The following is a 26,841-nucleotide window of genomic DNA, read 5'->3' as shown; positions in this document are numbered from 1 at the left end:
TTTGAGCATTTTCAAACTGATTTTATCTGCCAATATTTTATTCCAATCCTTCTGGCCTAGTTTCCACTTAAATTTGAAGTAGAAAAATAGCATTTTACATGTTTGAATAGTCAACAAATCCATACAACACAGAAACAGGACCTTTGGGCCACCACATCCATGCCAACATTTTTCTTTCATGTCTTTCAATATTAAAAAATCTCATACTTGAATATACTCAATAACTCAGCCTCCATTCCACATGGGTAAAGAATCTTAACAAATCAAAGAACATTTTCTTCATCTTAGTCCTAAATGGCTGACCCCAAAATTTAAGACTGTGTCTCCTAGTTCTGGACAGAAGCAGGGATAATTAACCCAACTTTTTTTTTAATTGTTCATGCCCTTAAGAACTATGTACATTTCATTGAAATCAGGTCTTACTCTACTAAAGTCAACATCATTGTCAAAATCTGCTCATATGATAGACCCACCATCCCAGACATCTGGTGAATAGTTAGTTGCATTTCTCATCACAGAGCCTTCCTTTGGTAAGAGATGAGACAAGCATATAATATTCTAGATATGATCTAACCAATGATCTAATTAGAGCCAGCACCTTCACGTCTGTACTCAAACTGTATTAATGCCAAAATACCATTTGCCTTCAAAATTACTGGTTTTATTTGCATGTTAAGTAATAGTATATTTTGTAAAATAAATTATCTTAAATGCCCCAATCATTTCTGCCTCCACCACTATGGCAGTGCCTTCTAACTGCCCACCATGTTGCGTGCAAAAAGAATTTGGCTATTGCATCTCCTTTAAACTTTCCTCATGTGAACTTGAAATATGTGCTCTGGTCTTTGACATTTCCATCCCAGGAAAGTGAATCCGACTGTCTACGCAATCTCATAATTTTGTCTAACCTCTTATAGCTAATAGCCCCACAACCCAGGGAACATTCTAGTATTGTAGTAAACCTCTTCTGCACCCTATCCATAGCCTCCACCGCTTCTTCAGTCAGCCGGAACTGCTCTCAATACTCCAAATGCAGCTTAACCAAACTCATACGCAATATGATTTTCTGAATTTAAACCTCCATACCCTACCGATGAAGGAGAGCATACCAAACAAGAGTCAGGGAACGGGTTCCCCTCTTCGACCTCATTCTTTAAGGAACGTGGGTCTTCGACTAGAGATAAGGCTCTCACCAGGGTCTCTTCTATACCCCTATCCCCCCACTAGCAACAAGGGTAGAGTCCCCCTTGTACTCACCTTCCATCCTACCAGCCGCAACATACAACAGATAATCCTCTGACATTTCGCCACCTCCAACGGGATCCCACCACTGGCCACATCCTCCCATCTCCTCCACTTTCGGCATTCCACAGAGACCGCTTCCTCCGTAACTCCCTGGTCAATTCGTCCCTTCTCACCCAAACCACCCCTTCCCCATGTATTTTCCCTTGCAACCACAGAAAAAGCTACACTTGTCGCTTTACTTCCCCCTTTGACTCCATCCAAGGACCTAAGCAGTCTTGCCAGGTGCAGCAGAGGCTCACCTGCACCTCCTCCAACCTCATCCGCTGCTCTACATCGGTGAGAGGAAGCGTAAGCTTGGCGATCGCTTCGCCCAACATTTCCGCTCAGTTCGCAATAACCAACCTGATCTCCCGGTGGCTCAGCACTTCACCTCCATGTCCCATTCCGAATCCGACCTGTCTGTCCTGGGCCTCCTCCATGGCTAGAGTGAGTCCCACCACAAATTGGAGGAGCAGCATCTCATATTTTGCTTGGGTAGTTTACACCCCAGTGGTATGAACATTGACTAATTTCAGGTAGTCCTTGCTGTCTCTCTCTTTCCCCTCCCAGCTCTCCCACAGCCCACTATCTCCGCCTCTTACTTTCTTCTTCTTCCACCCCCCCCCCCCGCCCCCCATCAGTCTGAAGAAGGGTCTCGACCCAAAATGTCACCTATTCCTTCGCTCCATAGATGCTGCCTCACCCGCTGAGTTTCTCCAGCATTTTTGTCTACCTTCGATTTTTCCAGCATCTGCAGTTCTTTCTTAAACAAGTCAGGAGTGTTTTTATATTCACATGTCCAAAAATGGAACAATGACATTCTTACTTACAGAAGCAGCATAACAGATTTGAAAGCACAGCACTCAGCAGATAATATAATAAACAAAAAGTTCAATAAATATAAAACAATATAATGCAAAAACAAAGCAAACCCCAAAGATTCTTGTGCAGCCAAGCAGTTCATAATTTAGTAGGTGTTCGCAGTGTTCAAATAACCTGATGTTTGTTGGGAGGAAGGTGTTCCTGAACCTGGACATTACAGATTCCTATACCTTCAGCCTGATGGCAGGAGTGAAATGAGAGCATTGGCAGGGTTGTGTGGGTCCTTGATGCTGCCTGCCTTTTTGATACAGCACCTCTTCTACATCCCTTAAATGGAGGGCAGGTCGGTACCCTTGATGGACCGGGCAGCATTAACCATTTTTTGTAATCTTATTCGATCCTGGGCGTTCGAGTTGACAAACCACACCTTGATGCGACCTTGTTAACCAATCTACTTGTTTTGCCACTTTCAGGGAGTTATGGACTTGGACCAAAGATCTCTCTGCATGTCAATGCTGTTATGGGTCTTGCCAGTTACCGTATACTTCGCCTTATATGCCACCTTCCTAAGTGCAACATCTCATACTTGCTCGGATTAAACTCCGACTGCCATTTCAGTAACTGATCTATATCCCACTACATACTTTGACAACCTTTGTCCACAACTGAATGAATCTTTGGCATCATCTGCAAACTTACTCAACCCATCTACATTTACGTCCAAGTCGTTTATATATACATCACAACTACAGAGATTCCAGCACTAGAGACACACAATATCCGGCATTATCTTCACTCCCTTCGTAAACAAAGGAAAAATATTGGCTACTCTCCAGTCCTCTGGGAGATCTTCAACAAAGATCTTCGTTAAGGCTCCAATAATCTCCACTTACAGTTTTCCAAATCAATGAAGTACTACTCTGCTGTAGATACCAGGACAAATTAATAGAAATACTACTTTCTTGACCTACCTGTAATCAGGCAACCTGCTTCCCGAATGTTCATCTCTTGGCCATTTGGAATTTTCACCATCCTGAATAGAATAGATTTTGTGAAGAGAAAATAAAAAATTAAAATCTAGAATGCTGTGCCAGAATGGAAACAAATGTGTTGGAGTGATACCTGCTGAGCATAACTATTACATTCCCCAAAATGTCGAATGTCATAATTTGGTAAATAATGTAAAATGTTTCAAGCCCAAATCCACTTGGGTGCAAGATTTCTCAGTTAAATATTTCAATGACAACATGGACCATTTTTTTTCTCCCTTCAGGATGGAAGATGAAGTGCTTCCTCCTAGTGTTCAGAGAAACGGTTGCCAAGTCTACACTTGATCTCGCCAGGTAACATCAACTGCAACCAAGGTAGATTGGACATTAATTTCGTTGAACGCCTTTGCTCAGTCCACCTTGGCCTATGTGATCTCCCGATTACCAAACATTTTAACTCCTGTTTCGATTCCAATACTGGCCTCTCTGTCCTGGGCCTCCTCCATTGTGAGAGTGATTCCAAATACTAAATGGAGTAACAGAACCTCATATTTAGCTTGGGCAGCTTACAACCCCAATGGTATGAATATTGATTTCTCGAACGTCAAGCAACCCTTGCATCCTCTCTCTTTCTCTGTTCCTCCCCCACCCTAATCGTTGTACTAGTTTCACTGTGATCCTGTTGAGTGTCACTGCCTATACAATTCATTATCACCTACCCCACAGCCAACAATGGACCATTGTGGGCTCTAACTTTCCTTAATCATCATTTCTTTTTGCATATCTTTCTATGCGTAATAGTTCCATATGCCATCTATATCTCTCATTTCCCTATCCCCTGACTCTCGGTAGGCTATTCCTTTTCTCCAGAGATGCTGCCTGACCCGCTGAGTTACTCCAGCTTTTTGTGTCGTATAACACATTGGTTCAGTTTCAACTGGTGGATTGTGGACATTTCTGATGATTACATTTGAAGACTTTGTAGATGGTACAGAAAATATTACAAAAGTTGCTAGAATATTGAAAGATTAATCAAGCACAGACTAAAAACCCAGGGTTTACCTGGAGCAGAAAATAATGAGAAAATAGAAAATGTCATCAATAGAAATAATTCAAAAGCCACAATTTATATTAGCTGAAGAATCGGTAACATTTATATAAAAAATGTAAATACTCATTAGAATTTGACATTCGGTACCCAAAAAGATGATAGCGAGATTCAATAGCTCCCTTCAAAAGGGAATTGGATTTAAAATAAAATACAGGGATATCAGTTTGGGATGGTGGAATTAACTGAGCACCTTTTTCTCTGGTGTCCTATCAAACAATTATTTAATTTGGAGATAGTCTCCATAAATATGAATTGACTTAATTTACTTGTTAAAATAGCCAGAAAGGTAGAATAATAGACAATAGGTGCAGGAGTAGGCCATTTGGTCCTTCAAGCCAGTACAGCCATTCACTATCATCATGGTTAGGTATGTTTTTATTGAATCTTTCTTTCAAGCATAACCCATATCTGAATTATTGTAGCGGTGACTGTATGAAGTTACATGCAGTGCAAAATGCAAGGAAAAATAATTTAAGTTATTGAGATCAGCACGGTCAGGAGGAAACCAATGGTAGATGGAGGTTAGCACTGGAATGGAACACAACCAGTGCTGCCATTTTGAGATCATTTGTATTTTTTTTTTTTTTAAAGCTGTTGTTCATTTTTCAACAGGGAGCAAAACAATTGTTTAGGAAATTTCTCAATATCCACTCTTCAAAAGAACTATGGTCATAAGAATTATACCCAGGCAGACCAAGTTCGAGAAACTGTGCACAATTACAGGAGAACCAATAGCAGAACACTAATGCACGGTTGGTATGTTGCAGCTAGAGACAAGAATAGAGTACAAGTTCTGCATTTTCCAGCTACAATTAAACCATAAACATCCAAGATAACAGGAGAGCTAGGAAGTCATAAGGTAGCACTGCTGTGACGCAAATTGGCGGGAAATAGTAGTTGAGAAAAGGCAAGTGAGAATTAAAGTGATTTTACCATTTGAACTGTGGGTTATCATGTTACCCAATGAACTCTTCCCTACAAGATTTCAGGGAAATTAATATACTGCTCCTATTTACGTGTTCTTGTAGATACATATTTGAAAGATCAAGGAAATAAGGATTATGAGGAAACAGCAAAGAGACGAGGCCAGCATAAATCAGCCATGGCCATATTGAATGGGTGAGCAGGCTTGAGGGGCCTAGTGGCTTATTCCTACTTCCATTTTCTGTTTCTGTAATGAGAGAAAACCGTGGAAACATTTCTGTTGATTTTAAAACAAAACATTTAGGATAGTGATTAGAATTGCCTTATACTTTATCATATACAGAATAAATTAGATAAATTATACTCTAACTGTTAGAAGGGGGTTCAATGTTCAACTCATTAGTATTGGTTCTAGTGTAGGCAATTCTGCAAATTGAACAGGTTTCATCAATACTACAGCTTTTCAGCCAGAGAAAGCAGTAGAAACAAAAACTAGCATGGTAAAATACAAATCAAGGCTACAATTCAAGTGCTGGACTGTGGTATTAGGCTGGATTTCTCCTCAACACAGACCCAATGGATCAATGGGTGCTTGTTATTGATAATATTCTAGATTCCATAAATAAAAGTATCATTTTAGGCACAGATAATAATATTTTTTAAAGGTTATCTTTACCCATGAACCAGTTTTGAGTGGTGGACCAAATCGCCGGTCATGTCCAGGATCACGGTTGTCAGCAGAATATCCTCGATAACTGTCTGAATGGTTGTAATAATCATAATCACGGCTCGTATCACCTCTTCCTCTTCCTCTTCCACCATGGTCACAATCCGGCCTCCTCTGTATTATTTGTACTGTTCTTTGAAATTCCTGCCAGAATACCAAAATATCCTTAAATTGTTGCATTTTTTTTCCCCTTACAAAAAAGGAACATCACAAAGAACAGTGATTAATCAAACAGCCCCCCAACGAATAAATGCTTTAAATAATATTAAGTGGCAGCAAACTATTCAACAGTGGATTGGGCTGATCAATTCCTGCCCAGCTATTTTCAAAGCAGAGAGTGTTACTTGTCAGTAATCAATGACAAAAAGAAAACCTTCCCCTTCAGATCCCCTTTCCTACCTCACCACTTAAAACTATGCCCACTTGTTTTTAATAGCTCTACCATGGGGAAAAGTTTTGACTATCTACTGATCTATGCATCATAATTGCAAGTAGCATCAGGTAATCCTCCTTCTTCCTTCAATACAGGGTAACAAGCCCAGTCTATTCAATCTGTCCCCATAACTAAAGATCTTCAATCTAAGTGACACACTGGTGAATCTCCTCTTCAAAACACATGCAGTCTAACTGGTGTTTTGTAAAGTTGCAGCATAACATCCCCACTTTTATATTCTATGCCACTGGCCCTTGAATGCAAGCAAGCCCCAAGCAACCAGTGCTGCCACTTATAGAGAACTATGGATTTAGATCCTTCAATCTTTCCTGCATCAACATTTTTTATGGCCTCCCATTTATGGCTTAAATTCCATCTGCCGATGATCCACCCAACTTTGCAACTCATCTATATCCTGTCATAGCCTTTAAAGACCTTACTTGCTACGCACAACAGAATGACTGACTATTTACAACACGAGTCACTGGTTTTGTGAGTGACTGGTTTCTAAAAAAGTCTGTCATTATGCATGGTATTTAGTAAATCAAATGTTTCTCTTAACATCAGCATGCATTGTGCAAATTTGATTTTAAATTGTTTATAGATGTCAACAATTTGCTATATATGAGCACTAGCTTATAACAAATTAGAGAAAAAAAGATTGAATAGGATTTTAACTAGTTACGTTTTAAAGATATTTAAAGGTTTGCTAAGAGTTCATGGTTTGTTAGAACTCTAGCTCCTTTTACAAATTTCCTTACACATTGGTGCTAGACAGCTATTTTAAGAAGATCCCCATGACCTTGGAAGGGGCAGTACAAATTATTTAAAAAATATTGTCGGTGGAACATAGACATGGACCTGAAAACAGACTTAAACCAAGCTTTAAAAAGTTGCAAGGTAAATGTATCTTTGTTACAATTGGATCTGTGAGTTACGGGTCTGGCCCAGTGATTAATTTTGTTCTTCCCTGTTCTGGAAACAAACTATAAAAATAGTCAGTGAATTTAGAAGTTAGTAAATGGAGTGCAGGGACTGAAGACCTACCCAAGGTTTTTGGTGATTAGAAGGCTGTTAGTAGCAGTCCCCTAGGGTCGATTTCTCCCTTGCCTAAACTAGCCATGTGATTGGCAGTAAAAAGAAAAGGTCTACACTTGCAAGAAGATGTGGATAACTAGAATTTAACACAGACATGTATCAGATATGCATCTGGGAAAGTGTAACAAGGCAAGAAAATACATACGCATTGGAGGATAGTTGTGTAGATGAGGAATAAACTATCTTTGAAATATACATATATATATATACACCTTTGAAGGTAATAGCATCGATCAATAAGATGTGTGGAAAGGAACATCCAAGATAGACACAAAATGTTGGAGTAAGATGGTTGAAAACACACTTGGGATACTTTCCTTTATTACTCAAAAGCATAGAAAATAGAAGCAAAAAGGTGAAGCTATAATTGTGTATCTCATACAGAACTGCATACAGTTCTGTTCATACATTATGAGAATGATGTAATTGAGCTGGAGTGCATGCATAAGAGATAAACCAAGACATATCCCACTGAGAAAACTGAAGATGCAATTAAAGATTGTTAAATTCGATCTTTTTTTAAAATAATGGACAGAGAAGGTGGAAGAGGGAAGATTCTCCCCTCACAACTAAAATTATGAGGGGTCTAGAAAGAAGACAGAGGACCCAATAGCAGAAGCATAGTTAAGGACGGGGCGTATATTTAGACATTGGTGGAAAATAAAGGTAGAAAACATTTTCACTCAAAGAATGGTTGGGGTTTGGAACTTACAGCCTGAAAAAGTGGCAGAGATAGCAATCCAATTCACATTTAGAAAGTACGTATGGCTACTTAGGTGGCTACAGACTAAGTGCAGGAATGTGATGAGGATGGGAAGTACTTTTTCAACATGAACACTAAGTTCTGAGTGATCATATTATAGATTTTCATGCTTCAAGTGGAATGAATGCAGCAATATTTACAAAATATAAATAGACCCTAGCTTTGGCACATCTTATGTATACAGGTAAAAAAAGACAGCTCAGTCATTACAAAACATACTGCATTGTGGGGTCTTCCAGGCTGAAAATGGCCTCGCTGATTTCTTTCACCATATTGTGACCGGGATCCAGACCACATACCCTTAATGTGTCGCTTAGCTGCAAAGGAAAAAAAAAGTAATTCAAAGCATAAACTAATGAACTGAACGACTGACAAACATAATTTAATTTTCATTGCAGGAATATTAGGCTGACTTTTCATAAGATGGCATATTGGAGAGTTGACTGCTGCAGAAATGACAGATTCCATACCATCAGGTCTCTGCTGGAAAGAATTAGATCATCCAGCCTATCATATCACGTTTCAGAAAACCACCAACATTTCTGTTTCTCCCCTTCATCTAATTCTGGGATGTGTGGTCCATCTACCCAAATTCAGAACCCAGGGATATTCCTGCAGAGTAGACTAGCAAAGTAGCATGTACCAGATTTTCCACCTATTCTGCCTTTCTCTTTAACTCGGCTGTGTTTTTTGAAGTTCACCTCAATTTACACCCCATTTCGCTTTGATGTCAGCATAGTTATGGGCTTTCTTTAGTTTCAAACACTTAAGCCCGTCCCAATTAGGTGATTTTTTTTGGCAACTACAGGCGACTAGGCTGTCGCCACATGGTCGCGGGGTGACGCCTGTATGGTTGGGAGTAGTCTCCTCAAGTCGCCTAAAGAGTTGTAACATTTTTCTGATCGCCGCTGGATTTTGAAATGTTCAAAACTTTTTGGCGACTGTGGGCTTGACGTAGGTTGTTTTCTCCTGTCGCAGGTGCTGTCGTAGGTCATCGCCAGGATGACGCAGGTTGTCGCCAGGTGACGCTGGTTGTCGCCGGGTGCGGACTTTGGTGAATTCCATTGGAGACTACCTACGTCAACCGGCGACAGGTACCGGCAACTTAATTGTCTTCAGTTGTCGCCGACAGTGTCGTTGCTTGTTGTAGATTGTCGCAGGTGGACGTAGGTTGACTTTGGTTGTCATACGTTGTCGCCTGTGTGGTCGTAGGTTGTCGTAGGTGTGGTCTTATGTGGGCGTCCTAATGGGTCGCTGGTTGTCGGTAGCTTGCCGTAGATTGACATATACTAGGTGGTAAGTTGTCGTAGCTTGTCGTAGACATTGTCGTGGTGTGGGGTCCAGTCAACGCTTTTTTAGCGACGTGCTACGACTGTGACAGTTGCCGAAAAAAAATTTGTCTGTGGGACAGGGCCTTTACTGTATTTCGGGTGGCTTGACATATGCAATACTTATGAAAATCTAATGACAAAAGCAAAGTAGATTATATATAGAAACATAGAAAATAGGTGCAGGAGTAGGCCATTCGGCCCTTCGAGCCTGCACTGCCATTCAATATGATCATGGCTGATCATCCAACTCAGTATCCTATACCTGCCTTCTCTCCATACCCCCTGATCCCTTTAGCCACACGGGGCCACATCTAACTCCCTCTTAAATATAGTCAATGAACTGGCCTCAACTACCTTCTGTGGCAGAGAATTCCAGAGATTCACCACTCTCTGTGTGAACAATGTTTTTCTCATCTCGGTCCTAAAAGATTTCCCCCTTATCCTTAAACTGTGACCCCTTGTTCTGGACTTCCCCAACATCGGGAACAATCTTCCTGCATCTAGCCTGTCCAACCCCTTAAGAATTTTGTACGTTTCTATAAGATCCCCCCTCAATCTTCTAAATTCTAGCGAGTACAAACCGAGTCTATCCAGTCTTTCTTCATATGAAAGTCCTGACATCCCAGGAAACAGTCTGGTGAACCTTCTCTGTACTCCCTCTATGGCAAGAATGTCTTTCCTCAGATTAGGAGACCAAAACTGTACGCAATACTCCAGGTGTGGTCTCACCAAGACCCTGTACAACTGCAGTAGAACCTCCCTGCTCCTATACTCAAATCCTTTTGCTATGAATGCTAGCATACCATTTGCTTTCTTCACTGCCTGCTGCACCTGCATGCCGACTTTCAATGACTGGTGTACCATGACACCCAGGTCTCGTTGCATCTCCCCCTTTCCTAATCGGCCACCATTCAGATAATAATCTACTTTCCTGTTTTTGCCACCAAAGTGGATAACCTCACATTTGTCCACATTATACTGCATCTGCCATGGATAGGCTGGGTGAGTGGGCAAATACAAGTCACCTTGCAGCCTCCTAGCATCCACCTCACAGCTCAGCCCCCCAGCTTCGTGTTATCCGCAAACTTGGTGATGTTGCATTCAATTCCCTTGTCCAAATCATTAATATATATTGTAAATAGCTGGGGTCCCAGCACTGAGCCTTGCGGTACCCCACTAGTCACTGCCTGCCATTGTGAAAAGGACCAGTTTACTCCTACTCTTTGCTTCCTGTCTGCCAGCCAGTTCTCTATCCACATCAATACTGAACCCCCAATACCGTGTGCTTTAAGTTTGTATACTAATCTCTTATGTGGGACCTCGTCAAAAGCCTTCTGAAAGTCCAGATATAACACATCCACTGGTTCTCCCTTATCCACTCTACTAGTTACATCCTCTAAAAATTCTATCAGATTCGTCAGACATGATTTACCTTTCATAAATCCATGCTGACTTTGTCCAATGATTTCACCACTTTCCAAATGTGCTGCTATCCCATCTTTAATAACTGACTAGCAGTTTCCCCACTACCGAAGTTAGACTAACTGGTCTGTAATTCCCCGTTTTCTTTCTCCCTCCCTTTTTAAAAAGTGGGGTTACATTAGCTACCCTCCAATCCTCAGGAACTACTCCAGAATATAAAGAGTTTTGAAAAATTATCACTAATGCATCCACTATTTCTGGGGCTACTTCCTTAAGTACTCTGGGATGGAAGCCTATCTGGCCCTATTCAAGCTAACCACTGTAGAATGAAAGTGAACTATAAAGTTGACGCAGCATTATGTCCACTTTATCAATCAATCAATCAATTTTATTTGTATAGCACATTTAAAAACAATTCGCGTTGACCGAAGTGCTGTACATCAGAGCAGATACTAATGTGCTACATACTAAGGTACACAGACCTAACAATATATACATAAACTGTTTACTGCGCCCCTTCAGAGGGCCTAAAAAAACCCGCTAGGGAGTAGAAATAGGTTTTAAGCCTCAATTTAAAGGAGTGGATGGAGGGAGCAGTTCTGATGAGGAGAGGGATGTTCCACGGTTTAGGTGCTGCAACCGCAAAAGCGCGGTGATCCCTGAGCTTAAACCAGACCGCGGGATAGTCAGTAGCACCAAGTCGATCGACTTGAGGGACCTGGAGGTAGAATGGTGGGTTGGAAGAATTTTGATATGGGGGGCAGTGGGGGCAAGCCCATTAAGTGCTTTGTATACGAATAAGAGTAGCTTGAAGTTTATTCTGTACCGTACCAGGAGCCAGTGGAGAGGCCAGAATCGGGTGATGTGGTCCCTTTTACGGGTACCCGTCAGAAATCTCGCTGCGGCTTTATGCATCACGGGACAAATGGCAATCTGTCTATGGAGTGATACACTGATGCTGGATTTTGGGTGGTAAATGTTCTATGATTAGCAACCAAAATCTTTCTCATAAATAGAAGTCATGTGTAAGCAATTTAATAAATGAAAATATTATCAATATTTTATAAATCAGAACAAAATTCAATTAGATCAAATAAACAAACCACACCAAAACCTCAAATGCATTGATTTATCCTAGGTGGGTTTATTGCTGATTCACACTACTAGTCAATTTTCTATGTGGAAGTCTTAAATATGACATGTGATGCCATCTGGAACCACAGGAAAGCAAGAGGATTTGTTAACTTGCCTTCATCAAATACTCAAAACAACTCTTCAAAGACCATTCAGAATGAGCAGCCTTTAGTTCACCATTTCCCAAGCCACAGGAAGTCACATTGCACCACCACCACCAAATGTCACCTGTATAAAAGCAACCATTGAGCCCAGTCTGTTCTGATCAGCCACTTCCATACACAGTGCAACACGATGAACTAGATGTCATGGTCTTAATAGAGAATGGTGGTTGAAAAACAACCACCAAATGCAGCACTGGTCCTGACACTGCAAAGATAGTGCAAACTTTAAAAAAAAAATAAAAAACAGACAATTTCTATTATTATTGTACTTTAATATTCTTTTACACTCCATAAATCTTGGCCTACAAAATTGCACCATTTTGCTGTTTCACACTCACATTGATTTTTGTAAATATCATTACGTTATGTATACTGTTCAGCCCACAAGTTAAATGAACAAGAAATTTCATTGCATCCCGATTTATTGTGACAATAAACCAATCTGAAAATATTCTACCCGTTTTCAACATCTATTACAGATCCCTGCCGTGACTTTTTACACCCTTTCACTCCTAGACATTCCTTTGAGTGCTAACCAAGTTGATATCTCGGCTGAAGAGTCTGAAGAAGGGTTTCGACCCAAAACGTCACCCATTCCTTCTCTACAGAGATGCTGCCTGTTCGCCGAGTTACTCCAGCATTTTGTGTCAACTAAGTTGATATATTGGGCTAGATCCATTTATACAGCTTCCTCTGGTAGCTCAATCCAGATGCAGACTACCCTCTGAGTGAAAATGTCGCCCCCAACGTCTCTCTTAAGTCTCTTCTCTCTCATCTTAAGCCTATGTTTTAAGTATGGTATTTTAGAATCCTATTCCCTGGGAAAAAGACTGAGCATTCACTTTATCCACACCCTCATTATCTTGTACCCCTCAAATGGTTATTCCTCAGCCTCAATATTCCAAAGAAAATAAGTCCCAGCCCATCCAACCACCACCATCATCGATATACCTAAACTCTTGTTATCTCATTTTTGAAAGTGTCCCATTTGACAGCCATCCCCTTACCTGCAAAGAATCTCACCCGATCTACAATTTCCCACCGAATGCCTCCCAAATTAGAACCTTAACTTGTGGGCCTGTCATATCATTCTCCATTACAACCTTAATAGGATTATGGTCACAGTTCACAATGTGCTCCCCCCCACTTACACTTCAGTTACTTGTCCTATTTTCAAAGAGACAATCCACTGTCGACCCTCAATATACGAGGGCTCTACTAAGGATTCTCTTTCTTGGACACAAACAAACTCCAGCCCAACCAAACCCTTTACAGGATGGGTGATTCCGTCATTACAAGGGAAGCTGAAATCTCCTACTTATCCTACACTGTTATTTTTAGTACTACCTACAATCACCCTACACATCTGCACCTGTAACTCATACTGACTACTGGTAAGCTTAGCATATAGTCCTATCAATGTAATCATTCCTTTCTTATTGCCTCATTCTACCTTTATAGCCTGACTGGACAATCCCCAAAGAATATATTCTTAAACCCATTGTGGGTATGTGGTCCCTGATCAAAAAGTCAACTCACTCATCCTCTTTTGCTTGTATTTCTATCCCACCTATAGCATCAATGCGCTGGGACATTGAAATGTCCGTCCTACTCTTCTCACAGCCATGTTTTTCTCATGATCATAATATCCCACTTCACCAATGCAATCCACATTCTGAGATCGTCAGCCTGATCCGTTAAGCCTCCAACATTGAAATAAATAGTTGAAACCACTGGTCCTTCCCCTCTTTACCATGTACCTGCCTGCCATCACTGCTAATTGTGCTCTCTTTGACAATAGTATGTGCTTACAACCTCTTCCCTGCCTTTCTGCTCTGGGACCCTTCCCTTCTTGTATCTTTGTCATCTATATCCCTTGGCCTAACAACCAATGGGAAATTAACTACAAAACAGTGTCAAAACAAACAAGACACGTTTCCTGGCTCGAAACGCCTGGTTTCACATTCTGGTTGGAAGGAAACAAAAGGGACGAGAAGGGAAAGGGGCCGAGGGGCAGTGATGGGGAAGGGGATCTCTCCATCCACCGCCGGTTGGAGACAAAGTCGACTTTTAGTTTGTGGCACTATAGTAGTATATTTAAGAAAAACCCAAAATAAGACGAAACGCGGCCTAGAGATAATAATATGGTGGTGGATACCGAGTCGATAATCATCAACGGTACCCCCAGTACACAGCTCTTTACCTCAACACTATGATCGAGCGCCCTCAGCTTGGGAGAATGGAGCCCGCGTTGGCCCGGGACGCACATCCGCGGGGCGGGAAGTCACCTGATCCAAACTCAGCTCCCAACGCATTCCATCCCCCCATCCCCCCGGGGGCCGCGCACGCGCCCCCAACCACCGCATTCAACGGCCTCTGAACGAGCGCGACCAGTTGCCAGGGAAACGCCTTTACCTCGCATGGAGAGAGTGGGGGAAGGGGTGGGCGTTAATCGCGCGTGACCTTCGCTCGGAAAACGCTTCCCTCTGTAACCGGCTCCGCGCGAGACTCCGCCGGAAACCGCGCGCGTCACTTGGACGCTCGTCCCGCGCAAAGGGACGTACCAATCGCTTCACTTCACTTCCTCGCAGGGAAGGAGACCTGCTTTAGTTTCGCTTTTCTTCTGGAGGTTTAATCCCGTCCCCCGAATGATCTTGGCACCTTTTGTGCTGAATGGTCTCAAGAAGGGTCTCGACCCGATACGTCACCCATTCCTTCTCCCTGGAGATGCTGCCGGTCCCGCTGAGTTACTCCATCTTCGCTGAATAAAACCTTCCTCCCTCAATCTTACCACCACACAGATGGAATCAGAAAACCGGAATAAAATGTCAACCTCCGTGCCAGTTTATACGCATTGCATGGAGTGCTCAAAAAGATAGGCGACAATATAAACCACCGCACGGCTTTTGCAATTATATTAGAAGAATTGTACTCCACTGAAGTGTTTACCCAGCGAGCTTCAAATCACGCGGGACACAGGGGAGGAGAGATCTCTGAAACAACATGGCGCCCGAGATCGTTTGATGCATTGGGCTAATATGGAGTCAACGTAACAGAAAGAGAGCCGCATGAGTTAGGGAATTCAGGTAAAGAATCTGACATTTATATCTCGGTTTAATACCATGCCTAATTCCCTTCTGTCTCACGCGAGACTAGTCAATAGAGCAAGCGAATACACTTCTCCTTAAGAAGAATTAGCGTGTTACTTGAAGAGAAGGGAGAAGTGTGCATACGGATATACAATTAATAAGAAGATAAATCCGAATATTCTAAATAAAAAGAATAAACTGCATATGTTCGAAACTGCTGGAGGAACCCAGCGGCCAGGCAACATCTGTGAAGGGAATTTAACTTTTCGGGTCGAAAGAAAAAGAAGTTGAGAGAGAGGTACGAGGAACCAAAGATCTTATAGCGGAGCTATATAAGATCTTTGCGAGGAACTGCAGACACATGTGCTATCTTTATGCTAAATTCGCAAATGCACAGGAATCAATCTGGAGGAAATAGACACAAAATGCTGGAGTAACTCGGGTATCCCGCTGGAGGCACCATCTCTGGAGAGAGGAATGGGTGACGTTTCGGGTCGAGACCCTTCTTTCCAAAGATCATAGAGCTCTGCTCTCTATAACCTTGGATTCTTTCTTCAGACAGAGTCACGGGTGAGGGAGTCGAGGTATAGGAGGGTAAAGTGTGAACACGACTGATCAAGTGGATGCTCATAAGGGAATGTAGAATGGTTCATTGTTAGCTGAGGGGAAGGTGACAACGCAGCACACCCATTCAGTAATATTTAATCAGGAGGACAGTAATACTAGCCAGAGAAGGACGGAGAGAGAGGTAAAGCAAAGGTTACTTAAAGTTAGAGAACTCTATATTCATACCACTGGGTTATAAGCTGCCCAAGCCAAATATGAGGTGCTGTTCCTCTAATTTGAATTGGGCATCACTCTGACAGTGGAGGAGGCCCAGGACAGAAAGGGGATGAGAATGAAGTATGAGAATGGGAGGGAAGAAATATTTTTAACAGAGAGTAGACCCACAGAAATCCCGCCAACCATCAACCACAATTCAGGTTAATCCTACATTTATCCCATTTTATTTTCCTTGACTTCATATCAATTTCGTCCACGTCCCCAAGTTCTATCACTTACCTACACACGAGAAGCCATTTGTGGTGACCAATTAATCTACCAACCAGTTTGCAAATCTTTGGAATGTGTGCGGAAATTAAATTACAAACTAATTAAGGTGCACGCTCAGCACTACCAAAGGCCAGTAAGAGTATTAAAGTGGGTAACATTTTAAAATAAATTGGGATTTAGAGCATTAAAAATGTCGGTTGGTAAAATCAAAGAAAGCCTAAAGATAAAGATTATAAAGAAAGAGGTATGTTGTTTGAGAGATCAAAAAGCCTGTGTACACAGGTGAAACTGAATGAATACTAGAGAAAATACAGCATGGAAGCATACTCACTAGTGGGGGGCCGCAAGGCTCGGTGCTGGTAACCCAGATTTACAATATATATTAACGATTTAGACGAGGGAATTAAATGTAAAATTTCCTTTGCGGATGACACAAAGCTGGGTGGCAGTGTGTGAGCTGCAAGGAGGTTGCTAAGAGGCTGCAGGGTGACTTGGATAGGTTGGGTGAGTGGGCAAAACCATGGCAGGTGCAGTATAATGTGGATAAATATGAGGTTATCCACTTTGGTGGCAAGAATAGGAAGGCAGATTATTTGAGTGGTATCAGATTAGGAAAAGGGCAGGTGCAACGAGATCTGGGTGTGCTTGTACATCAGTCACTGAAAGTAAATATGCAAGTACAGCAGGCAGTGAAGAAAGATAATGGCATGTTGGCCTTCATTGCGAGAGAATTTGAGTTTAGGAGAAAGGAGGTCCGACTGCAATTGTACGGAGCCCTGGTGAGACCCCACCTGTACAATTTTAGTCTCCTAATTTGAGGAAGGACATTATTGCTATTGAGGGAGTGCAGCGCAGGTTCACCAGGCCAATTCTTGGGATAGCGGGACTGACATGATGAAAGAATGGGTCGACTGGGCTTGTATTCACTGGAATTTAGAAGGATGAGAGGGGATAGTGGGGAGCCAGGGAGATGGCATCAGCTGTGGACCTATTATGGCAGGAGGCGAACTATAGTGGATCATGGCTGCTTCGTAGGCTGGATTTAATGTGTTCTATAATCAGCCTCTCAAAGCACTTCATGATAGTGGATGTCAAGGCCACTGGACAGTCATTAAGCCATGAGCACTTGCTTTTCTTTGACACCGGGATGCTAATAGTCTTCTTGAAGCAGGTGGGTACCTTGGAGCAAAGTAGGGAGAGATTAAAAATGTCCATGAACACTCCCGCCATTTGATACATGCAGTCCCTAAGGCTGGGGCCAGGGACACTCTCCGGCCAGTTGCTTTCCATGGGTTCACTCTCAGGAAGGCCAATCTAACTTCTGCAACAGTGATCCCGGGAAAAGGCACACTCGAGTCTGATGGGATGGATGTCGTCGACCCGATGGCCTTCTTGGCAAAGCAAGCATGGAATGCATTCACTTCATCAGAAGGGCTGCACTATCACCAGCGATTTGCAGCCAGTTATAGTTTTCAGGCCTTGTCACAGTCTATGGATGTCTGAATGGTTATAGTGTGACACAACTTTGTCCTAGTATAGTCTCTTGGCATTCCAGATGGCTTTGCGAAGATCATAGTGAGTTTCTTGTACCACTCGGGATCGTTTGTCTTGTATGCAGTGGACCTGGCCTTCACCTGGGAATGTACCTCAAGCTTGATCCATGATTTCCAGTTGGGGAACACTCGGATTGTGTCCTTCGGCACGCACTCCACTACTCACTGGCTGATAAAGTCAATTGCGGCAGTGGCGTACTCATTCGGGTTGACCGCAGATTCCCTGAATCGGGACCAGTCCACTGACTCAAAGCAGTCATGTTGGATGTCATCTGTGTCAGCAGACAATGCTGAACAACTTTCTGTTCCGGATCTTCCTGCTTCAGCTTTTGTTTGAAGGCAGGGAATAGAAGCACAGCTATCTGATGGTTTTGCCGGCGAATGGATAGATATGCTGGAGCCATACCATGCTTCTATTGCATGCTATCCAGTCAAAGAAGACTATAAACAATCTGACCATCGTGTACAGATGTAAAGTGTACAACATTTAGTGCAAGATAAAGTCTGATTAAAAATAGTTTACTGTTAGAAGCTGCCAAGCTCAGCCCCAAAGCCGAGGAGGGAGCCGCTGGCGAAAGCAGACGCGATGAATGCGCGGTAGAAGAGGTACCAGGGTATTGTCTCCAGGGCCTTCAAGGTCGGCTGCAGGTGACTCCTCCAGATAACATTGGCTTTCGGGCAAGAAGAGGGACATTGGTCCATGGGCCGAGGTGGTTGAGCGCGACGGAGGACGTCCTGAAGAAGCCTGTGGCTTACTTGGAACTGCTCCAGTGCATCGAGCGCCTGGTCTGGACTTCGGACCTTTTGTAAATGGCACCAAAATATGGCGACTCGTGATCTATGCAAAAAGAATTTCACTGTGCAGTGATAATAAAGCACCATTGTCCATCTCCTTCCACAGATGATGCCTAATCTGCTGAGTTCATCCAGCTGTTTTTTGTGCTTTTATTGTAAATGGGTACTTGATGGTCTGCATGGACTCATTGTGCCATGGTGTATGTTTCCATCCAAAATGTTTCTTGACTTTCTTTTTTGCGGTTTTAGTTATAATTATAATAATTCTGAAAGCTGTTTCTAGTAATTTGTAACTTTATAAATGAAAATAAGATTTAGAAGATAGTCCAAAATATTAACAATATATTTCAGTATCACACTGAATATGAAGAATTACTAAAAACTTGGATGCAGAAGTCATATATTGACTAATGTCTTCTCAATTCAAGCTCGTTGTAACCTTGGATAATTTGTCAGTGCAAAATTGGTTAATTTTGAGAATGAGGATATAAAAAAGACAGTTTTAACCATAAAATCCAGATAATAAAATTTAGTGAGCTTAATTTGATTTGTCATGGTATGTTTGAATTGCACATTAAATAAAGAAAGGTTGTTTATATGTGAGCTGCTAATCTAAAACCTTGTCACGTTGTTGTGCATGCTTTTGCATGTCTGATGACGATTGAGTGCTTTAAACACTATTGAGCCTGTGAAAAAGTTTAATTGCCTTGTTCTAAATAGCTTGAATGTTACACATGTAAAGATGCATCTACTTGAATAGATATTCACTTGTGTAGCTGCTACCATTACATCAAACAAGGTTACATCTATCACTGTGATTTTTCTATCTCTTGTAGTTACCTGTGAAGGAAGAATTTTAGATGAAAAGAAAATGAGTGGAGGTCTGGCACCAAGTAAAAGCACTGTATATGTATCGAATTTGCCATTTTCACTGACTAATAGTGATTTGCACAAGGTAAAACGTATATTCATTGTTGAATAGATGTGTTGGGAATTACATTATTGTACACTGAACAATGTTCTTTGCTTCAAGAATATTTTCTTCAATAGTATTTATGCTTTTCAAATGATATTATGGAATGCGGGGCTTAAACCGACTTGATATTTTAGTAGATGACAAAAATTGTCCTGGATCTTGAATGGAACAGCGTTAAAGAACAAATAATTTATATTTATTTTAAACTTATCCTGTCTTTGGCATGCTACAACCTGCTCCATAAGTAATTAATTAGAGCAATTATTGTAGTCACGGTATCTATACACATTCTAGACCCCGAAACGAGTTCTTAGGTACTTTATTATCATATGTACCTAGATACAGTGAAATTATTTTTTTGCATACAGTTCAGTAAAAATGCTACTCTATATAGGCATAATCATTCATAAGTACAAGAGTGTAAGAATAGTAGATTAAGAATATAAAGGCAGTACACATGTTTCCCGCGCCATCTTGTGCACAGCTGTTAAAAATGTAGAGTCTTAACTTGGCCTTAAAGGCCCGTTGTCCTAGCGGCACTTGATTGGAGTTGCAGGGGTCAGCTTGGCCAGGCGATGTTGTCAATGTTTAAAATTATTTTGATTGTGCAAAGTTTTCTACTGATTTTTGTGCAGATATACCTCAATGTATCAATGTTTAAATTGTGATTTTTTTTGTTTTGTTATAACAGTACTTGTACTTGATTTACAAAGCATTCTTTGCCTAAATTATGGGAATAGGGAAAAATATATTTAGTTTTTAGTTTAGAGATACAGCATGGAAACAGGCCCTTCGGTCCACCGGGTCCGTGCCAACCAGCAATCCCCACATATTAACACTATCCTACACACTTGGGACAATTTTTACATTTACCAAGCCAATGAATCTACATACCTGTACGTCTTTGGAGTGTGGGAGGAAACCGAAGATCTTGGAGAAAACCCACGCAGGTCACGGGGTGAACGTCCAAACTCCGTGCAGACAGCATCCGTAGTCGGGTTCGAACCCTGGTTTTCAGTGCTGCTTTCGCGGTAAGGCAGCAACTCTACTGCTGCACCACCATGTTCTGCTTCTTCTTCTTCTTGCGTATGGTGTGCACAGCCTAAAGTTGTAAGACAACTTGTTCTGTTTGTGCACGCCAGGTTGATTGCATTCGTTGAAACAGGGTGGACCACGTGAAGGTTGCAATCTCCCACCCCGTGTTCTGCTAATATCATTTAATATAATGTTATTATTGATAATACACAAGCTCCAGCATTCAACCTATCTCTGTTGTATCCTATACTAACATTATAAGAGCCTCCAATCCACCTTTGGTGATATATGTAATAAATTACATTTAATATCACGTACGTCAACTAGATCACCATCCATTAGGTTGACAGCAGTACTTTGTTGATGCAGACTTGAAACTACTTGACATAGTGGTCTCCATTTGACATAATGAAACCTTGAAACTAACCATGAAACTTGCACAGACCACATTTGACGACAAGAATGAAAGTATACCCCTATAAAATATGGCATGGCTGAGGAAAAATCTTAGCATTCACTGAAGTACAATGCTCTATTGGAAGTTGACCTTGATTGATTGCAGAAAATGTTATCCCTGCAAATGGATCATGAATTATGAAGTGCAGAGAGGTTGCTGTCAATAGAACTGTAAAAAGGGTTAAGCATGTTGGTAGATCAGCATCAACATGTTCCACAGTGCTTTAGTTGATGATGATTGAGTGGAAAAGCAAGATCATTGCAGCAAGATTTAAATGTAAGGAAGGGGTAATGAATCTTTTTGAAACAAATTAGTAAGGAAGGTAGTGTTTTTAGTATAGCTGTGACAGTGCTCTTTTAGAAAAGAATATTGTTATGCATTTTCATCTCCAAGGATGCAAAACCTACTCCAGACATCACAGAAGTAGAAGAAGCATTCCCTTAGGAGGTAATGCAGCAGATGACTTTTCTGATCAACCATTCAGAGAATCTGAGGGTAAAGAGAACTAGGCTACCTTCAGGTGATGCATGGGTTCCATTTTTGCAAATAACCATGTGGATTTTGTCCATGAGTTGAAAAGAAATACAAAAATCTCAACCGGCTCTGGTATTTCCAAATGGATCATCCATTCCTTTATACCATTAGAGGAACTTGTTGTTTGCACATTGAAAAATTTCCTGCATTAAAGCAGATGTAACAATCCTGCAACACCACTGAATTTTACTCTGGGTCATCCTGCAATCGTGAAAGACATTACACAGATGCAATTCCCCCTTTTAAGAAGATTAATTCAGATAAGGTATTTGATGAATATAAAGCAAGAAGGAAATCGCTGCAAATCCTGTGCAACTTAATCTTCTAGATAGGCCTACCATGGGGGCAATTAGAAGGACGATAAAGGGCCACTAAATGGCTTTGACAAGTCGGATCAAATAAAATCCCAAAGCTTTTTAAAACAACATTAACAATAAGAGGGTAACCAGGGCGACGGTAGGACCATTCAAGGAGAAAGGAGGGAATTTGTGCTTAGATAAGTCAGGAAACTAAATGAGGTACTAAACAAGTACTTGTATCTGTTTTCACAAAGGTGAAGAACATGGAAGACTGTGAGATCAGTGTGAAGAATACTAATATGGAAGGGCAATTTGAAATTAAGAAGGAGGTGGTTTTGGTGTTCTAGAAGAGCATCAAATGGATAAATCCCCAAGGGCTGATGGGATCTATCCCAAGTTTTGAGAGCTGCCAGAGATGAGATTGCAGGAACCTTGACAAAGATCTATGCGTCTTCTTGTGTCACAGGCGAGGTACTGGAAGACCGGAGAGTGGCTAATGTTGTTCCTTTATTTAAGAAGGTAAAGTCGTGCGACTCGTGTCAGTGGTACTAAGATATGGGAGATGATTCTTCGGGATTGGATTTGCTCCCATTTGGAAGAGATTAGGTTAATTAGGAACAGGTTGTGTCTTACTAACTTGATCAATTTTTTTTGAGGTGACAAAGATGATTGATGAGGTTAGGGCAGTGGATGGTGTCTACATGACAAGACATTTGATAAAGTTCCCCATTGTAGGCCTATCTAGAAGATTAAGTTGCACAGGATTTGCAGCGATTTGGCTTATAGATTCATAACTGGTTTACTGATAAAGACCCAAGAATGTGGTGGAAGGATAATATCTCCATTAAACTTTCCCCCCTCTGATTTTATAGCTATGCCCTCCAGTGTTGGACATTTCCTCCCTGGGACTGTCTACTGTATCTATGCCTCTAATAATTTTTTATACTTCTCTCGTCTCCTCTGGACCGCTGACATTCCAGAGAAAACAATCCAAGCCTAATTCTGTAGCTGTAACTCTATAATCCAGGCAACATTCTGGTAAACCTCATCTGCACCTGCTCCAAAGCCTCCACATCTTTCCTGTAATGGGGCGACCAGAACTGGAAGCAATACTACAAATACGGCCTAACCAAAGTCCGAAGCTGGGTCATGACTTCTTGAATCTTATATCAAATGCCCCTTGCAATGAAGGCAAGCATACCATACACCTAAACCACCCTATCTTCTAGTGCTGCCACCTTCAGTGAGCCATGAACTTGGACTCCAAGATCCTTCTGCACATCAATGCTGTTAAGAGTCTTGTCATCACCGTATAATCTCTCCTTACATTGAACCTTCCAAAATGCATCACCTCACACTTGCTTGGGTTAAATCCCACTGTATTTCTGACAGCATTCATCAGTGTCTGCAATTCCTCCAATTTTGGTTTAGTCAACAAACCTACTCACCTACTCACCAACCCATCTACAGCAGAGGTTCCCGCACACATCCCTGCAGATCTCCAGTGGTCACAGACCTCCAGCTAGAATATTTGCCTTCCACCACAACCCTCTGTCTTCTATAAATTAACCAGTTCTGAATCCATATGAACAAGTCATCATGAATCCCGTACATCATCTTCTGGATCAGCCTGCCTTGAGGGAACTTATCAAGAGCATTGTTAAAATTCATGTACACAACATCCACCGCCCTACCTTAATCAAATTAGAAGTCGGATGTTGTGCCTCTATTTAAGAAACGCTGCAGAGAAAAGCCTGTGAACTACAGGCCAGTGAGCCGAGCATCTGTGCGAGGAAAGTTACTTGAGAGTATTCTGAGGGATGCATTTCGGTGGACATGGGCTGATTAGGGATAGCCAGCACGGTTTTGTATGAGTTTTTGTATGACCAAAAAGGTTGATGAGGATAGAGCTGCAGACGTATATATGGATTTCAGCAAGGCCTTTGACTAGGTTACACAAAAAAGCTGGAGAAACTCAGCGGGTGCAGCAGCATCTATGGAGCGAAGGAAATAGGCAACGTGTCGGACCAAAACCATTCTTCAGACTGATCGGGGGCGGGGGTGGGCGGGGACAAGAAAGGAAAAAGGAGGAGGAGCCCGAAGGTTGGGGGATGGGAGGAGACAGCAGGGGGACTGAGGAAGGGGAGGAGACAGCAAGGACTAACAAAATTGGGAGAATTCGATGTTCATGCCCCCAGGATGCAGACTCCCCAAACGGAATATGAGGTGCTGTTCCTCCAATTTCCGGTGCTGCTCGCTGTGGCCATGGAGGAGACCCAGGACAGAGAGGTCTGAGACGGAGTGGAAGGGGGAGTTGAAGTGCTGAGCCACCGGGAGGTCAGCTTGGTTATTGCGGACCGAGCGGAGGTGTTCGGCGAAACGATCGCCCAACCTCCGCTTGGTCTCACCGATATAGATCTGCTGACATCTAGACCTTTGACTAGGCTGCTCTGGAAGGTTATATCTCATGGGATCAAAGAAGAGATAGCTGACTGGATAGAAAATTGGCTTCGTGGAAGGAAGCAGATCATGATGGTGGAAGGTTGCATTTTGGACTGGAAACCTGTGATTAGTGGTGTGACTAATGACTGAAAGATTGAAGATATCCGCAAAAACTTCAGCCAATTGGACAACACAGGTTTTAAGAATGCAGCCAGGATACCATCACTTTCCAAGGGTTCACCTTCATGAAGAATCTTCTAACATCGGTCTCAGCCGGGGCGTCCGAGAGAGTACCATGATGTTTTCCCTTTCGAAGTGAACGTCGAAAGCATTGACCTTGACCAGGAATGATGGCTTGCTGTAGCTTGAGCTACCACTTGGTTTCATCTTGTAGGAAGTGATGTCAAATATGCCCAGCCATGGCTGCCTAACGTCCGTCACATTCTCTAGTTTAGACTGAAATTGTCTCCTTGTTTTTCTGATGACCTTATCCTGATGTCTGAAGAAGGGTCTCGACCCGAAACGTCGCCTATTCCTTCTCTCCATAGATGCTGCCTCACCCGCTGAGTTTCTCCAGCATCTTTTGTCTACTTATCCAGAAGGTACCTGGATTTCTCATATGACGTTGTATCAACAGACCTGAATGCCCAAGATACGGTCCTCAGTAGAATGTGGACCACCTGGTTCATCCAAGGGTTCTGGTTAGGGAACAATTGAATGATCTTGGTGGGAACTCCATACATTTAGTTGTGAAGTCGGTAAATTCAGCTCTGTTGCCGAGTCCTTGAAAACCGCCCAGTCTAGCAGTCACAGAGTTTCTCTGCCTCCCGTGACCAGCTTTGTACAATCCTCACTGCTGGAGCTGCGCTCTTCAGCCATTGCCTCTATTTTGAATTTGTGGTTTATCATAAAATTATTAAACATGGTTTTGAACCTTTGGTTGATATCTTGAATAATGGCAACATGAGATTCCTTAAGGGGAGTCACTCAACTGCGAACTTGAAATGTATCCAGAATTTTCTGGATATTCTCATCCATCATCTAGATTGGAATTTACTGTTGCTGCCCAGTTTGCCAAAGAATTGTAAGGATTTATTGTTGCCAAAGCACCAAGAATACAAATGTTTTTTTTTTTATTTGTTCCAATCAGGTGAAAGCTTTAACTTTGCCCCATCAACAATTGTTATGAATTAATTATGAGAAATTATGCACTATTAATAATGCACTATTTTTATTTTTGTTCTGAGTAAACCTGATTTTAATTCATGACTCCTTTCCTTGCAGATTTTTACCAAGTATGGTACAGTTGTAAAGTAAGTGAATATATTTTTGTTGAAGTTCTTATGCAGTAAATTTCAGTTTTTATGCAAAAATTCACTTGGAAATGAAAGTACAGTAATCTAATTAATGCTTAAAAGAAAACTGCTGATGAAAGACTGTGATCCAGAATTTCTGCTATTTAAATGGAATTCGATAATCTTACCTTTAGATTTGAGGTTGGCACCATGAATATCATCTCAAAAACATTTGTTGCATACTTTAAGTTATTCCAAGTTTAAGAATGATGTTCCAGTGTTTTCCAATGAGAAATGTTGCAGCATTTGAAATTATCCTGCCACATAAGGAAAGTAAACCAACTTGATGGATCTGTATGCATTTGGGGATACTCCACACTCCCTTGTCATTCTGATTATATCAATATTTTAAATAAAAAAATGGCAGCCATTATTAAGAGGTTTCCAAATTATATCAAAATTAGCAGAATACTAACTGTGGAAAAAAGGACGCAGGTCAAAAAGCATATTTAGAGGCTGCTTGTCCTGCTGCGTTCCACCAGCAGTTTATGTTTGCTCCAGATTCCAGGATTGCAGTGTCTTGCGTCTCCAAAATTGACACACTGCTCGATTAGGAGAAAAATGTATCAATCTTTTCCAAATGGAATAATTTTGGGAAAATAATGCACAACAGGAGATTGAGAAATGTAGAAGAGCAGAGAAACCTATGAGTGCATACCCATCAGCATGCTAATACTCTTCATGTTATCTGTTTGTGTGATACTTTCCTTTTTGGGGCAAGGCATGAATTAATGTCATGGTGGACATGATAGAAATATTTATGTGCCTGCACATAATCAATATCCCTATTTTCCCTGTAAATCCATGTGCCTATCAAAAGCCTCTTAAATACTACTATTGTATCTGTCCACCCCCCACCATGTCAAACTACACGGTTACAAACAGTTGGAATGTAATTCGGCATTTTGCTACATCTGTGTAGACAAAACATTGTCGACACTGTGGCACATCGGCTGTAATGTGATTTAGAAAGGAATCCTCAGGTGTACTCTTTAAACCACCGCTGTGCCCTTTGACTCATGGGAGCCAGAGGGGAGACCCTGTTAGAGGA

At 41.7% G+C, this 26,841-nt stretch overlaps 2 protein-coding genes across 7 annotated transcripts in view; one reads left to right on the top strand and one right to left on the bottom strand.

Moving 5' to 3' along the window:
* Window positions 1-14,908, bottom strand: part of pphln1 (periphilin 1) — a 73,971-nt gene extending 59,063 nt beyond the window's left edge. For 2 of the 5 annotated variants that reach the window (XM_055650429.1, XM_055650432.1), the window contains exons 1-4: window positions 14,618-14,758; window positions 8,371-8,468; window positions 5,807-6,001; window positions 3,078-3,139 (exon numbers count right to left, since the gene is read on the bottom strand). In XM_055650429.1, the coding sequence (XP_055506404.1) occupies window positions 3,078-3,139; window positions 5,807-6,001; window positions 8,371-8,468; window positions 14,618-14,624 (362 nt within the window). In that variant the 5' untranslated portion in view covers window positions 14,625-14,758. The other 3 variants (XM_055650431.1, XM_055650433.1, XM_055650430.1) reach the window with 3 other exon arrangements.
* Window positions 14,909-15,148: 240 nt separating this feature from the next.
* Window positions 15,149-26,841, top strand: part of zcrb1 (zinc finger CCHC-type and RNA binding motif 1) — a 31,063-nt gene continuing 19,370 nt past the window's right edge. The window contains exons 1-3 of one of the 2 annotated variants that reach the window (XM_055650452.1): window positions 15,149-15,288; window positions 19,529-19,647; window positions 25,720-25,748. In XM_055650452.1, coding sequence (XP_055506427.1) covers window positions 19,564-19,647; window positions 25,720-25,748 — 113 coding nt within the window. In that variant the 5' untranslated portion in view covers window positions 15,149-15,288; window positions 19,529-19,563. Of the gene's footprint in view, window positions 15,289-15,741; window positions 15,886-19,528; window positions 19,648-25,719; window positions 25,749-26,841 lie in introns of those variants that run through there. The other variant, XM_055650453.1, reaches the window with a different exon arrangement.

Source organism: Leucoraja erinacea, chromosome 19, assembly GCF_028641065.1.
Source record: "Leucoraja erinacea ecotype New England chromosome 19, Leri_hhj_1, whole genome shotgun sequence".
NCBI classification, from domain to species: domain Eukaryota; kingdom Metazoa; phylum Chordata; class Chondrichthyes; order Rajiformes; family Rajidae; genus Leucoraja; species Leucoraja erinaceus.
Note: the sequence above shows the minus strand (reverse complement) of the source record. Positions and strands in the feature narration are given on the sequence as shown.